Consider the following 15,134-nt stretch of genomic DNA (forward strand, 5'->3'; position numbering starts at 1 on the left):
TTGAGCACAGCAGCAGAGTTCGAGGAGGTGTGAGGCAACTGTGTTTGACCACTGTTACTCAGGAAAGCACAAAATGGCTGTGGGAGAAGCGAGGCCACTAGAAGTTGGAGAAAACTGTGTTTCTGGAGAGCAGTGAAAGAGGCACCCCGAATGTTCTGGAAGGTTGATATAGGAGCATCTAACATTAAATTAAAAGGAAGATACAGTTTTGAGAGGAGAGCTACTCCTTGGCAACAGTAGAATGGACTTGTCCCTGCACACTGAAGCGGATAGACATGAAATGGTCAATAAAAATATTTTACAATAAGAATTATGAATGTTATGCAAGGTGATGTATCTGACATCAGATGTTCGTTGAGGCTCAACAAGATGGACATTGGCTGAGAGCAGACAGTGACACTTGACGCAGCACAACCTCACTGATGCTCTAAGCGGAATTGGTAGTTTATCTGATGTTGCAAATTAAAACCATGTACACCTATGTCAGTCTACTGCACAATGTCTCTCAAATGCATTGGTACATGGGCTATGGACACTATCTTGCAGTGTATATTGTGGAAGATGATTGTGTTTTGCCTTATGGTCATAACTGAGTGGGGAAAATCAACAATAGTGCTGGATCTTATTGTGAATGGTGCCGAGCAGTGTCTTAAATATCCTAGTGTTTCACAGATAAAGTCCCTTATGGCATCATATTTCATACAGCAACCTTTGCATGAACAGGTATAATGATGGCCCATTGGCTTATCTTCCACTGGTGTTGCTAGTTCATAGAGAGCACAGTGGGTGACAGTTACTCAGAATTATTGGTTCCATTAATGTTCCTCAAATTCTAACATGATATATAATATGATGCATATATATCTTTGAGTTGGAATATGATAAATATGTATACCAATAATGAAAACTCCTGGATGGAAAAATACGTAAGATATGTGAAAAGCAACCACTTACCTTGTAGTGTAATGTGTGACTTTGGTGAAGTGATGTGCCGCAAAAATGAATGATGATTGCCAGTGTAAAAAGTTTAGATGGGTACTGAATTTGTATAACCTGACGTTTGGCTGTACATTTTATTTATGCTCACGTATCACAAGACAGATCGACACAGCGTGTAAGCTAGTTGGGCCAATGACAGACATCTTAAATCCATTCGTGGTGGAATGTAATGCTACATACAGATCGACACAGCGTGTATGCTAGTTGGGCCAATGACAGACATCTTAAATCCATTCGTGGTGGAATGTAATGCTACATTCCACCACGAATGGATTTAAGATGTCTGTCATTGGCCCAACTAGCATATACGCTGTGTCGATCTGTCTTGTGATACGTGAGCATAAATAAAACGTACAGCCAAACGTCAGGTTATACAAATTCAGTACCCAACTAAACTTTTTACACTGGCAATCGTCATTCATTTTTGCGATACATCACTTCACCAAAGTCACACATTACACTACAAGGTAAGTGGTTGCTTTTCACATATCTTATGTATTTTTCCATCCAGGAGTTCAGGCATAGTACGTAGGTGGACTGTGTAAAGATTTTTGTGGTCACTATTAGTTATCTATATTACCAGCCTGGCCATGTCGTTACATCCGAAGACAGCAGACTCCTTTCTCCAAGATGCAAAGTCTGTGTCAGCTATAAGTCTAAAAGATCGATTATGAAAAATAAATTCATGTGCTGTATTTCACCGCCATTGTATACATTATGGTTTATACTTTATCACAGTGTACAACTTTAACCAAATTCACAATAAAGACTGGTCTTTGTCATTTTCACTAGACAGATGGAATATCCCATCACTTTTCGAGAATGTAATAGATTACGCCTCAGTGGTAACTGCTAGTTGGACGGCTTATTCCGAGTAGTCAGGTCCAGCCTTAGAGATACAGTTTTTTTTTTTTTTTTGTTTGGTTTTAGGGCGCAAAACTGCTATGGTCATTAGCGCCCAGCCTGTGACTTAGGAAACAGTAAAAAAACCGAAACCGAAAATCAGCAGCAATGGGAACAAAGTCATAAAATTGGAGAAACTAAAAGCAGAAGGAAGGCTTAAAAATCAACTACAGAAAGGGGGTGGTTGTCCCCAAAAAAAAGCTTCAAATGACTGACGTCATTTCACTAGCACTAATAAACTGGAGAACACGGTCGGCTGAGCGCGTGTCATCTGCTAAAATCGACGATAGATCAGGCGATAGCTGTAGACGGGCGCGTAACGGATTAAAATAGGGGCATTCAATTAAAAGGTGTCTTACCGTCCACAGCTGAGAGCAGTGGGGACAGAGTGGGGGAGGATCGCCGCTTAAAAGATGTCGATGGCTAAAAAGACAGTGCCCTATCCGGAGTCGAGTAGAAATTACCTCCTCCCGACGACGCGTTCGGGAGGAAGAAGTCCAAGCGCAAGGAAGAGCTTTCACTTCCCGCAATTTATTATTGGGAAGTGTTGACCAATGCGCATGCCATAAATGAGCAACTTTGCGACATAAACCGCTCCGTAGATCGGTGAAGGGAAGCGACGGAATAGCTGGCCGAGGAAGAGAGACTGCAGCCTTGGCCGCTATATCGGCCGCCTCATTCCCACAGATACCAGCGTGTCCCGGGAGCCAGAGGAACGCCACCGAGACGCCCCCCAGATGGAGCAAGCGCAGACAGTCCTGAATCCGGTGGACCAGAGGGTGCACAGGGTAAAGAGCTTGGAGACTGAGGAGAGAGCTGAGAGAATCTGAGCAGATAACGTACTGTATCCGCTGATGGCGGCGGATGTAGTGGACAGCCTGGAGAACAGCGTAAAGCTCCGCAGTATACACCGAACACTGGTCGGGAAGCCGAAATTGATTTGGGGTGTCGCCAACAATATATGCACTCCCTACACTTAACGATGTTTTCGAGCTGTCGGTGTAAATAAATGTGGCGTCTGTCATTTGTGCACATAGAGCAGCAAATGCCCGACGATAAACAAGTGTAGGGGTACCATCCTTGGAAAATCGACAAAGGTCACGAAGCAGGCAGATCCGGGGACGGAGCCAAGGCGGTGCTGTACCCCAAGTTGTCAAGAAGGTTTTAGGAAAGCGGAAGGAAAGAGAATGGAGCAGTTGACGGAAGCGGACTCCCGGGGGTAGTAGGGAGGAGGAGCGGCCAGCATACCCTACATCAAATGAGGCGTCGAAAAAAAGGGCATGGGCTGGATTAGCAGGCATGGAAGACAGATGGCTAGCATAATGACTTAGAAGGACCGCTCGCCGATTGGACAACGGAGGTTCAGCAGTCTCAGCATAAAGGCTTTCCACAGGGCTAGTGTAAAAAGCTCCAGACACTAAACGTAATCCACGGTGGTGGATAGAGTCGAGATGCCGAAGAATAGACGGCCGAGCAGAGGAGTAGACTAAGCTTCCATAATCCAATTTCGAGCGCACTAAGGCGCGATAGAGGCGGAGAAGGACCACTCGGTCCGCTCCCCAGGAGGTACCATTCAGGACACGGAGGGTGTTAAGCGATCGCAGACAGCGAGCCGAAAGATAGGAAACGTGGGAGGACCAGCACAGTTTTCTGTCAAACATAAGACCCAAGAATTTAGCGACGTCTGAAAACGGAAGGTTGACAGGTCCTAGATGTAAGGAGGGCAGAAGAAACTCCTTACGTCGCCAAAAATTAACACAAACGGTCTTACTGGGAGAGAAACGGAAGCCTGTTTCGATGCTCCAAGAGTGGAGGCGATCGAGACATCCTTGAAGACGTCGTTCAAGAAGGCTGGTCCGTTGAGAGCTGTAGTAGATCACAAAATCATCCACAAAGAGGGAGCCCGAGACATCGGGAAGGAGACAATCCATAATTGGATTTATAGCGATGGCAAACAGTACAACACTCAGCACGGAGCCCTGGGGTACCCCGTTTTCTTGGGAGAAAGTGCAGGAGAGAGTAGTGTTCAGCCGCACCCTAAATGTGCGCTCTGCCATAAATTCGCGAAGAAAAAGGGGCAGCCGGCCTCGAAAGCCCCAAGAGAACAGTGTGCGGAGGATGCCTGTCCTCCAACACGTATCGTATGCTCTCTCCAGATCAAAAAATATTGCTACCGTTTGGCGTTTCCGGAGAAAATTGTTCATGATATAAGTGGAGAGAGCAACAAGATGGTCAACTGCAGAACGATGCTTTCGGAATCCGCATTGGGCAGGTGTTAAAAGACTGCAGGATTCCAGCCACCACGCTAAACGGTAATTCACCATACGCTCCAAAACCTTGCAGACACTACTCGTGAGAGAAATGGGGCGATAGCTAGAGGGGAGATGTTTGTCCTTTCCAGGTTTCGGAACAGGAACGACAATAGCTTCCCGCCATCGTCTGGGAAAAGTACTGTCGGTCCAAATTCGATTATAAAGGCGAAGGAGGTAACACAGACTATGGGTTGATAAATGCAGCAACATTTGGACGTGGATACCATCTGGTCCTGGGGCGGAGGAGCGAGAAGAAGAGAGTGCATGTTGGAGTTCCCGCAAGGAGAAAACAGTATTGTAGCTTTCGCGATTTTGAGAGGAGAAAGCAAGAGGTCGCACTTCCGCTGCACGTTTCTTCGGGAGAAACGCTGGCGGGTAATTTGAAGAGCTCGAAATCTCGGCAAAGTGCTGACCCAACGAGTTAGAAATTGCGACGGGGTCCACTAATGTGTCATGCGCGACAGTGAGCCCAGAGACCGGGGAGAAACTAGGCGCGCCTGAGAACCGTTGAAGCCGACTCCAAACATCCGAGGAGGGAGTGAAGGTGTTAAATGAGCTAATAAAGAATTTCCAGCTTGCCTTCTTGCTATCGCGGATGACACGACGGCATCGCGCTCGGAGCTGCTTATAGCGGATACAGTTGGCCAAAGTAGGATGGTGGCGGAAAACGCGGAGAGCACGTCGCCGCTCACGTAGTGCATCACGGCATGCCTCGTTCCACCAAGGAACTGGGGGGCGCCGGGGCAATTCGGAGGTGCGTGGTATTGAATGTTCCGCAGCTGCAAGAATAACGTCGGTAATGTGTGTGACCTCATCATCGACGCTGGGAAAGGGACGGTCATCGAATGTCGTTAGAGACGAAAAAAGTGTCCAATCGGCTTGAGCAAACTTCCAGCGTCGCGGGCGCATATATGGCCGTTGAGGCTGCAGTCTAAGGACACATGGAAAGTGGTCACTCGAGTGTGTATCATCAAGGGCGAACCATTCGAAGCGCCGAGCTAGCGGAACAGTACCGACCGCAAGGTCCAAATGAAATAAATTTGCCGTGGAGGCAGACAAAAACGTAGGGACCCCAGTGTTGAGGCAAACTAGATCTGCTTGGTGGAAGACGTCTAGCAATAGTGAGCCACGTGGACAAGGATGTGGAGATCCCCAAAGCGGGTGGTGGGCATTGAAGTCCCCAACCAGCAAATATGGGGGTGGAAGCTGACCAAGAAGATGAAGGAGATCAGCTCGTGCCATTGGTGTGGACGATGGGATGTATACAGTACAAAGAGAGAACGTGTATCCGGAAAGGGAAAGACGGACGGCGACAGCTTGGAAGGAAGTGTTTAAATGGATTGGGTGATAATGGACAGTTTCATGGAGAAGAATCATGAGTCCTCCATGTGCTGGAGTGCCTTCAACAGAGGGGAGATCATATCGGACGGACTGAAAATGAGGGAGAACAAAGCGGTCATGGGGACGCAGCTTTGTTTCCTGAAGACAGAAGATGACCGGCGAGTAGGATTGTAAGAGGATCGACAATTCATCCCGATTGGCTCGAATACCGCGGATATTCCAGTGGATAATGGACATAGGGTGAACAGAAAATGGGGGAATGTGACCAAGGTCGCTGTCAACTCAACGACTGCTCTGAGCTTGCGACCGACAGCATGGAATGGCATTCAGCCGAAGGCAGAAGATCCTGATCCATAGGTTGGTCAGGAGCAGCTCCTGCCACCAGCGACCGGCCGGTTGATCGGCCGCCAGTAGTGCGCCTCGGCGACACAGAAGACGGCCGAGGGCGACTTCCGCCAGGTGGTACTGTAGATGGGACACGCCTTGGCAGAGAAGGAGAGGAACTGGGTTTCTTTGTAGCCTTCTTGGAAGTATGATGTTTAGAGGAAGGAGGAACCGATGGTTGGGAAGTTGCCGTACGTAAAAACTCTTCACGAGTATGCTCTTTTTTCAAAGTCTTGGTGTCTGACTTTTGGGCTCGAGATTTAGCAGAACTCGACGAAGGGTGAGCCAGAGAGTGGGCAGGCGAAAGTGGTGAGGTTGAACGGGCGATCTTTGCGCTGGCCGATCTGACGACCGTGGCACTAAAGGTGAGGTCGCAAGTCTGCGTGGCCGCCTCCTTTGTTGGCCGAGGAGAAGCAAGGACAGTGCTGTATTTTCCTTTCTGAGGCACGGTGGGCTGTCGACTGGCGAATAATTTTCGAGCAGCAAAGGTCGACACCTTTTCCTTTACTCTAATTTCCTGGATGAGCTTTTCGTCCTTAAAAACGGGACAATCTCGAGAGGAAGCGGCGTGGTCACCCATACAGTTGATGCAGCGAGGGGATGGAGGTGGACAAGCACCCTCATGGGCATCCCTGCCACACGTAACACATATGGCCGGATTGGAACAGGACTGGCTGGTATGATTGAACCGCTGGCACCGATAGCAACGTGTAGGGTTCGGGACGTAAGGGCGAACGGAAATTATCTCATAGCCAGCTTTGATTTTCGATGGTAGTTGAACTTTGTCAAATGTCAAGAAGACAGTGTGGGTTGGAATGATGTTCGTGTCAACCCTTTTCATAACTCTATGAACAGCCGTTACGCCCTGGTCACACAGGTAGTGCTGAATTTCTTCGTCAGACAATCCATCGAGGGAGCGTGTATAAACGACTCCACGCGAGGAATTTAAAGTACGGTGCGGTTCCACCCGGGAAGGTGTGTAGTAGTGACGTACGCAGCAATTTTTGTGCCTGGAGGGCACTGACTGTTTCTAACAACAGGGTGCCATTCCGTAATCTGGAACAAGACTTTACAGGACCTGCAATTGCGTCGACACCTTTCTGAATAATGAAAGGGTTGACCGTGGAGAAGTCGTGACCTTCGTCAGACCGAGAAACAACAAGGAACTGTGGCAACGATGGAAGAACTGACTGTGGTTGAGACTCAGTGAACTTACGTTTGTGAGCAGACATAGTGGAAGGTGAGGAAACCATTGCGGAAGAATCCCCCATGATTACCGGCGTCTCCGATGGCGCGCTCCTCCCTTGTGGGGGCCCTCTCTGAGGGCACTCCCGCCTTAGGTGATTGTTCACACCTCAGGTCACACCTCCCGACAAACGGACGGAGGGACCAATCGGCACTTTCGGAAGGTATCAGCTCGGGTAATCACCCCTCCCTGGGCCTGGCCGTTACCAGGGGGTACGTACGTGTCCTACCTGTCTACCCGGGGCGGGGAATTACGCGTTACCCCGTCACCGGCTACGCATGGAAGTGCGTGGGTTGGCCTTCAGACACGCACAGGGAGGAAGAAATAGAAAGGGAAAGGAAAGAAGAGAGGTCTCAAACGTCGCAGCGGAGAAGGTAGAGAGAAGAGGTAAGGAAAAGAGAAGGACAAAGGAAGGATGAAGACTTACAAGCAAGGAAGGAAGGCGAAGAATGTAGTATATGTACAAGCGTCCGTCTCCGGACGTAGGCACAAACCATAACCCCAGAGAAAGGGAAAGAAAGAGCCAGAGGTGAAAGGGGGGGGGGGGGGGGTGGCGAAGATGGGGGATGGGGAAGGATGCGGAAAGGGAAGGTATGCAGCCCGGAAAGGAAGGAAGGCCACATCAGCTCGGGGTCCCGTGCTCGCTACGCACGTATCCACAAAAGAGTTGTGGATCCCCTGGGGGGTTAGAGATACAGTGTTAACCACGGAAGAAAAGTGGCTGTGAAAATGCCTAAGACATCGTGGGGAGAAGGGAAAACCTGTATCTGCATATCCAGTTGGAATCTGGTAACTAACACAGACCATTTGTGGATGTAGTCCATATCAAACTATTTGTGATGGTCCGCATAATTAACCAACTTCATTATGCACGGTCATTATAAATGAGAATATAAAATTTGATACACAAGCTTTATCTACATTGCCACCCAATATCGCGATAAAGTAGAAGCAGAACATCGCAACCTATAGACGATTGATGTGTTGGCCACACAAACACATAATAGAAAATGGTTAAAATTAGCTTTTAAGCTCTCAATTATTTTGCAGTAAGAGTACACACATTCACACATGCAACCACACAGACACCAAAGTGTACACACTCAACGCAGCAGAATGAATACCAACTTAGTTTAGAGCACAGGGCCTCAACAATATAGTCTGTTCTTTCTGGGCATGTTGAGTGCTTACTTTCTGGCCAGCTGTCCACGTCCCCATCCTGTAATTTCATTCAAAGTGTACGCATGTGCCACCACAATCTGAGAACTTTTGCAGTGAATGAAAGGCAGGGGAGTATTGCAGGTTGCAGTGTACCTAACGTGCACCGACTTTTAGGAGCAAACAACGCTTTAGGGCATGAATGCGGGTGCCTGTACCTCAAACTGCCACCAATGTGTGTAAGTTCCTTCTCTAGAGACTTTGTGCGAGTTCTGCTTTTCACCTATCTTGCATGAATAAAAGTCTATGCCATATTACGAAATTGGACATGAAGTTACAAGCATTTAATGCAAAACAAACACACTGTCATGTTGCTCACACTTACGTTTCCAGCTTTTTAAGTCGGTGGAGTGGCTCAAAAAGAGCATCTGTGTGGTCCGCACAGCTGAGCAGTTCAAGTTCTCGTAGGTCCGGGCAGTGCTGCGCCACGGCGCGCACCGTCTCATCCTGCACTATGCAACTCAGCTGAAGGTGCTGTAGTTTCTGCAATCGTCCGTTCCTAAAGGGACAGTAAACAGGTGTGTACTAGACTTATAACAAAACGTACAATATACAAAACCAATCTAATGCAAAATGTCGGAAACTCTGTGAGGCTTTTCTCAGACAATACTCTCGTCTGCAGGGAGGTCACAAGCCCAGAGTATAATACCACAAAGCAGGAAGATTTCAGAGGATCTGTGATGTGTGCAGTGACTGGAAGATAATACTCATGTACATAAATGTAACGTACTACACATAAATAAGCAGAGACACTGATTAATGTCCAGTAATGCTGTTGGTGATAAATCAGTGAAAATGTTAACAACAATAAAATATTTAAGTGTATACATCTGGAACAATAAAATATTAATGACTATAAAAAGTTAGTTCTGTTGTAAGCAGATGCTAGGTTATGACTCCTTGGGAAAAAAAAAAAAGATTAAAAAAAGAAATGAATTGACTGAACCTTACATATTCCTTCACTGGGTATCATTAAGTGAGGACGTATATGAAAGTGACCAAAACAGTGAGAATTTTTTTTATTGGCTCTTCATTTACTACATGGAACTGAAATTTCAGTTCCTCAATATTATCTTCCATTTCCACTTCTAAGTGTGATAAAAATAATAATAAACAAAAGCCTGCATGGGCCACACCCCTTTGTTGTCCTGTATTTCCACATATTACTTATTCCAGCAGTGTTTTCTTCCAGTTTTATGGAGCCACAATGTGGGGAATATTTTGGTGTTTAGCGGATTCAGTATGCGCATGGAAAACTCAAAATCCTAATGAAATTTCCAACTCCCTGGTAGGGTAACCATGCCCCAAGACAACATTTGTTTCCACAACTGCTGATGAATTTGCACCATATGATGCTTGTTTAGTTTTTAACTGTACTAATCTTGCAGACTACAGACTCTGGAGAGGCTAGTATTTGATCCAAGAGCTTTCAAACTGGCGACATTGAAGGAAATCACAAGCAGGAGAATTGATGCTGCTGACATTACTGTTACTCAGTTTGAAAATCAGATTAACCTAAGAGGACTAGCAAAGTAAAGACTACTTGAGGATGTAAAGGAGAAAGCATATGTTTTGCACTAGTTTGCACTGATAAGGTAAGGCCTAATATAAACACTGTCAAATCTTTAACTCAGGCTTCCCATAATCTACATTTTGCCAATTTTATGTAATTAAATTTGGCATAAATCAGTCACTACAATAGTGAAACATTCTGTGGAAGGAATTTTCATTTACTACTAAAGTAAGGCAAACCTCTAAGATTTTTTTTCCTAGGAATTTGAATAGCTGTAAAAATCTAGCAAAAGAAGGTATCAATATTCTGTTCCACAGATATTTGTAATAATGATATATCAAACTTTGTACACAAGAACATTAATTCCAGTCTGACAGAACTTCATAGAAGGGACATTTGTACTCATCTTGTTGAAAAAAATTCAATTATTTATAATTAAAACATATAACTTCAATAAGCATGAAAACATATGTGTGTATCCATATGGCATTCTTTAACAACTGTGCCAAATTTAGTTACATTGCCTTGAGAACTTCAGATTTTTTTCAAAGTACTGCAACTTCGCATATGTCCCCCCTTAAAAGAGCAAATAGAGAAAATCCAGCAAAGACCAGCCAGTTTTCTCTCTTCATTATATAGTATGTGCAACACTGTAACAGAACTCCTATGAATTCCAGTGGCAGATGTTACAGGAGGCATTCTGCTCTATGCAGAAGCTTACTGTTAATATTTTGAGAAAATTTGTTCCATGAAGTGAAAAGCTAGATACTGCTTCCTCCTCACACGCAGCTTGTAAAATAATTGTGACTGGAAAATAAAGAGTATTTAGACCTCGCATGAGGTATTATATTACATGCCCTGTGCACTGTTTGCAAGCAGAACAGGTATGAGGTGAAATGACAGTTCCCTCCACCACACACTGTAATGTGCCTCGTGGGGAATACTTGGAGCTGTACAACTACATCATAAGTTTATGTATGTTGATAGGCCTGTGCCTCCTGGTACGTAACATGGTAAAACATTTTTTTGTGCTGGTAAGGAATTCCTACATTGATACAAGGAAGTCCTACCTCGATACACTGTTGTTTATTGCCAGTATACCTTGTTAGACACTAATTAAAATTTTATGACATGAAATGACTTCTTTTCCAGTATATATATGAAACACTCATACTCAGTCATATGAAACTCTTTTATTCATTTGTTGTGTTCTGCAGTCCTCAATAAGGAGCGGAGCTTCCTGGAACAGGAGGGTCAGAAAACAAAGAAATTAAGATTTAACTAATTCAAATTTTACAAGCAGTAGGTGTATTTTCTATGGAAAGGATGAGAATCCAGCTGAGCTGTGATGCTATAGGAAGTGTTGAAAATCAAGTTAGTTAGTTTCATGTTCCACAATTCAACTGCACCATAAACTGTAAAGTGGAATGAGTCATTTTTCGTTCACGTTGCAAGATAGCTTGTAAATATGGCTCATCCTGAACATTTATAACTGTACTTACAATCACTTTTAAATATACATCTGTGAGTTAGTAATTCCTGCCCACCACCTTTTACACATCATAATAACAGAATATTTTTTTATGAAACAGAAGGAGTTGTCGATGAGAAACTTTATTTTGTTTTCAAATTTTTCTTTTTGCCAGTCAGACATTTTATAACACTGGGTAAGTTATCAAAAATTTTAGTTGTAGCATTGGGCATTTCTTTTTGTGCTGAAGACAACCTTAATGTGGAGTAATGAATTTCATTTTTCCTTCTGTCATTTTGAGTAGTGCTGGATTTTTCAAAACAAACTGCGTGAGGGAATAAATATACTGTGAAGCACTAGTCAGAATGCCCAACTCCTTAGACAGATGTCTACAAGACGATCATGAGTGAGCACCACATATTGTTCTTATAGTATGTTTTTCAGTAATGAAGACTTCCTTTTCTTATAGATGAATTACCCCACAACATTATTCCATATTAAATTCTTGAATGAAAATACGCAAAATATATCCACTTACAGATCTGTCTCTCCCCAAGATTTGTGATGATTCTAAGTGCAAATGTGGCTGATTTAAGTGGTTTCAGGAGTTCCAAAATGTGCTTTTATCAATTTAAATTTTTATCAACATGGATACCTACAAATTTTGAACCGTCCAATCTATTTATTATTCCCTAATTATGTTACACTTACCGTTGGTGTAGCAACCCCAAGATGTGCAAAACTGAATGAATTTTTTTAATTCAAGGTGATACCATCACAGAAAACCACTCAGTGATACTTTTAAGAACCTTGTTTACCATTCTTCTGGTGCTATATGTATGCTTGGAGTGATTACAACACTAGAGTCAATAGCAGAAATAACTATATGTTTGCCATTCTTCTGGTGCTATATGTATGCTTGGAGTGATTACAACACTAGAGTCATTAGCAGAAATAACTATTTCTGTTTGATGTACATCAGACGGAAGATCACTTACACATATGAGGAATAATAGCAGACCTAACATTGAGCCTCGAGGACACCCATATGCGATTCTCCACAATCAGAACAGTGTCCCCAGACTGAAATGGTTGATTCTTTTGGTTAGATCTGACATTATCCATTGCTTGGCTATACCATCAATTAAATAAAAGTTCTGTTTATCTAAGACAGTACTGTAATTCACAAACTCAAATGCCTTATTTTGGTTGTACTAAGTACCAACTGGCACTGTTCTCTTATTTAACGTTTGTAAATTTTGCTGAGTGAACATGTAAATGGCATTCTCAGTAGAGTAACTCTTTTGAAATCCAAACTGTGATTTACTGAAGATATTATTGGAGCTTACATGAGAGATTATTCTATAATAAATCAACCCCTCAAAAAGTTTAGAAAATGTCAGTACTGAAACTACTCAATTATTATTGATGTTATCTCTTATCGTCTTTGAAATATGCCGTTGTTAAACCCCTCTTTAAGACTCTCTCTGGAAATTCTTGAGCTAGTGATGGATAACATATTTCAGAGAAGGCAGAGCTTATTGTATGTGATTAAATCATTAGTACGCTACTGAAAACACCATCAAAACCAGATGAGCTTTTATTTTTGAGGGAATACAAAATTTTCTTAATTTCAGAAGTTGGTGATACATTTATATGATTGAATTTTATGTGAGTTGCTTTCTCAACATAGTGTTGTGATTTTTCCCTGTAATTGTTTGTCGTACACTCAACATTTAAGTAAACTGATATGACAAGACATTAGGAAGTTCTTCACAGAATTGGTGGGGGATGGAATGTGCCAAAGCCACAGAAAGAAGAAGGAATAAAGTGACAGTACGTGTGTCGATACATCAGGGAACATACTCACATATTATAAACTCGTGCCACTGAACACAGTTTTTTTTTTTCTTGCAGGGTCCAATTATACTCCTCAAGCCACTTCACATTGTATGGCAGAGGTATCTCTGCCACCAATCTTTCTTCCCCCCTTCCTGTCCCACGCACAAACTGCAAAAAATGAATGTTGCTGAATCTCCATATAAAGGCTCTCATTTCTCTGATCTTCTCCTTGTGTGCATTTCACAAGACATTGGTATGTTTTTAATTTTCTTTCCAATTGGTAGGAATTCCCAATTTATTGCTTTACTTTAGATAAAACTTCTCAAATATCTTGACACAACAACTAAAATCGTACAGGAGTGAATGTATTGGGAACTGAATGTAAGAATTTCCAGCTCCTTAGAAACTCTTCTACAAGTTGCTCAATTATCTACTTTACACAATATCCATACTGATTACTTCTGTTGAACAAACAATTACTTCACTTTATGTGAACCACTATAGAAGATAAAGAGTGAAACCATGCAAAACAAACCAACACTCTTGTCTTTAGGTCAACATACAGAAGTGACTTCTAAGGGCAAAACACACTGAACTGAGTTTCTTGCTTATTTTATCTGTGTGTCGACTCCATCCTGACTTGTTAAGCAGCTCCACACAAAGGAATTTCCACAGTGTGTTTCATTTAGAGTACAGTCATTAATGATTTCTCACAGTTCAAACATGCCTTTTGACTTGTCTGAAACTGAATAATATTAGTATTTCTGAGATAAAGAAGGGAAGAATGAAGACTAGGGTTTAAATGAAATGACACTATTTCTGAGTCTTTACTGGCCTCAGAAAAATATGATTTTATGTATGTAGACTGAAGCAGCAAGTGACAATTTGTACTGAGGCTGGGAGTCAAACCCAGGTCTTCTTACTATACAGGTGCATTGGCCAATAAACCCTCCTGGCGCAGTGGTTCACACAACTGCACAGATTAGCCCGGCATGCCTCCCCCCCCCCCCCCCCCCCCTCGATCTAACTGCTCATTGCTGCCCCAGTCTGACACAACTGCTTAGTAAGCAGGAGATCCAGGTTTGATTCCCAGCCTTGATACATATTTTCACTCGCTGCTTCAGTATATATACACAAAAAAATCGTATCTGTACGAGACCAGCGAAGTCTCTGAAACTGTGCCATGTCATTTGCATTAGTACTTGCACTTGCATTTCAGGCAGGATCCTCCATTTACGTTTGATGCTGAGGTGGTATTCCAAAACACGGAGCCTCAGTAATTCTGTAGTTCTGTTCACGTTTAAGGGGGGAATTAAAAGTAGTATGGAGCGGCAACGATAATTTGGATCGAGGAGAGGCGAGTCAGGGTAATCCGTGCAGTTGTGTGAACTGCTGTGCCAAGATGGCTTAATGGCTAACACATGTGCCTAGTAAGCAGGAGACTCGAGTTCAATTCCCACCCTTGGTACAAATTTTCACTTGACGCTTCAGTTTGTATACATAAAACCAGGGTTTAATGTCCTGTTGACAATGATGTTATTAAAAACGGAACACAAGGATTGGAAAAGAAGTAGACCGTGCCCATTCAAAGGAACCCTCTCAGGATTTGCCTGGAGCGATTTAAGAAAATTGCGGAAAACCTAAATCTGGATAGCCAGACAGATTTGAACTACAGTCCTCCTGTATGTGAGCCCAGTGTGCTGACTAACCCTGTTGTGAGAGATAAGGATTTAAACTGTTAGGTGCAAAGCACTCACAGGCTCATACTGCTATCTTCTGAGCTAGTCTGGTAACAGTTGGATTAGATTAGCTCAGTTGTGCCACTGGCAAACATTAAAGCTTTGGAACATACCAACAGACCTTGTTAGGAAACAAAAATTGAAATTCATATGGAAAAATGCAGCC

The 15,134-nt window shown here is 43.5% G+C and overlaps 1 protein-coding gene across 1 annotated transcript in view; it reads right to left on the reverse strand.

Moving 5' to 3' along the window:
* The window catches only part of LOC126210092 (F-box/LRR-repeat protein 17-like), a 208,066-nt gene that overhangs the window by 142,542 nt on the left and 50,390 nt on the right, over nt 1-15,134 (reverse strand). Inside the window, exon 6 of the mRNA XM_049939224.1 lies at nt 8,729-8,902. Coding sequence (XP_049795181.1) covers nt 8,729-8,902 — 174 coding nt within the window. The remainder of the gene's footprint in view (nt 1-8,728; nt 8,903-15,134) is intronic.

Source organism: Schistocerca nitens, chromosome 10 (assembly GCF_023898315.1).
Source record: "Schistocerca nitens isolate TAMUIC-IGC-003100 chromosome 10, iqSchNite1.1, whole genome shotgun sequence".
NCBI lineage: Eukaryota > Metazoa > Arthropoda > Insecta > Orthoptera > Acrididae > Schistocerca > Schistocerca nitens.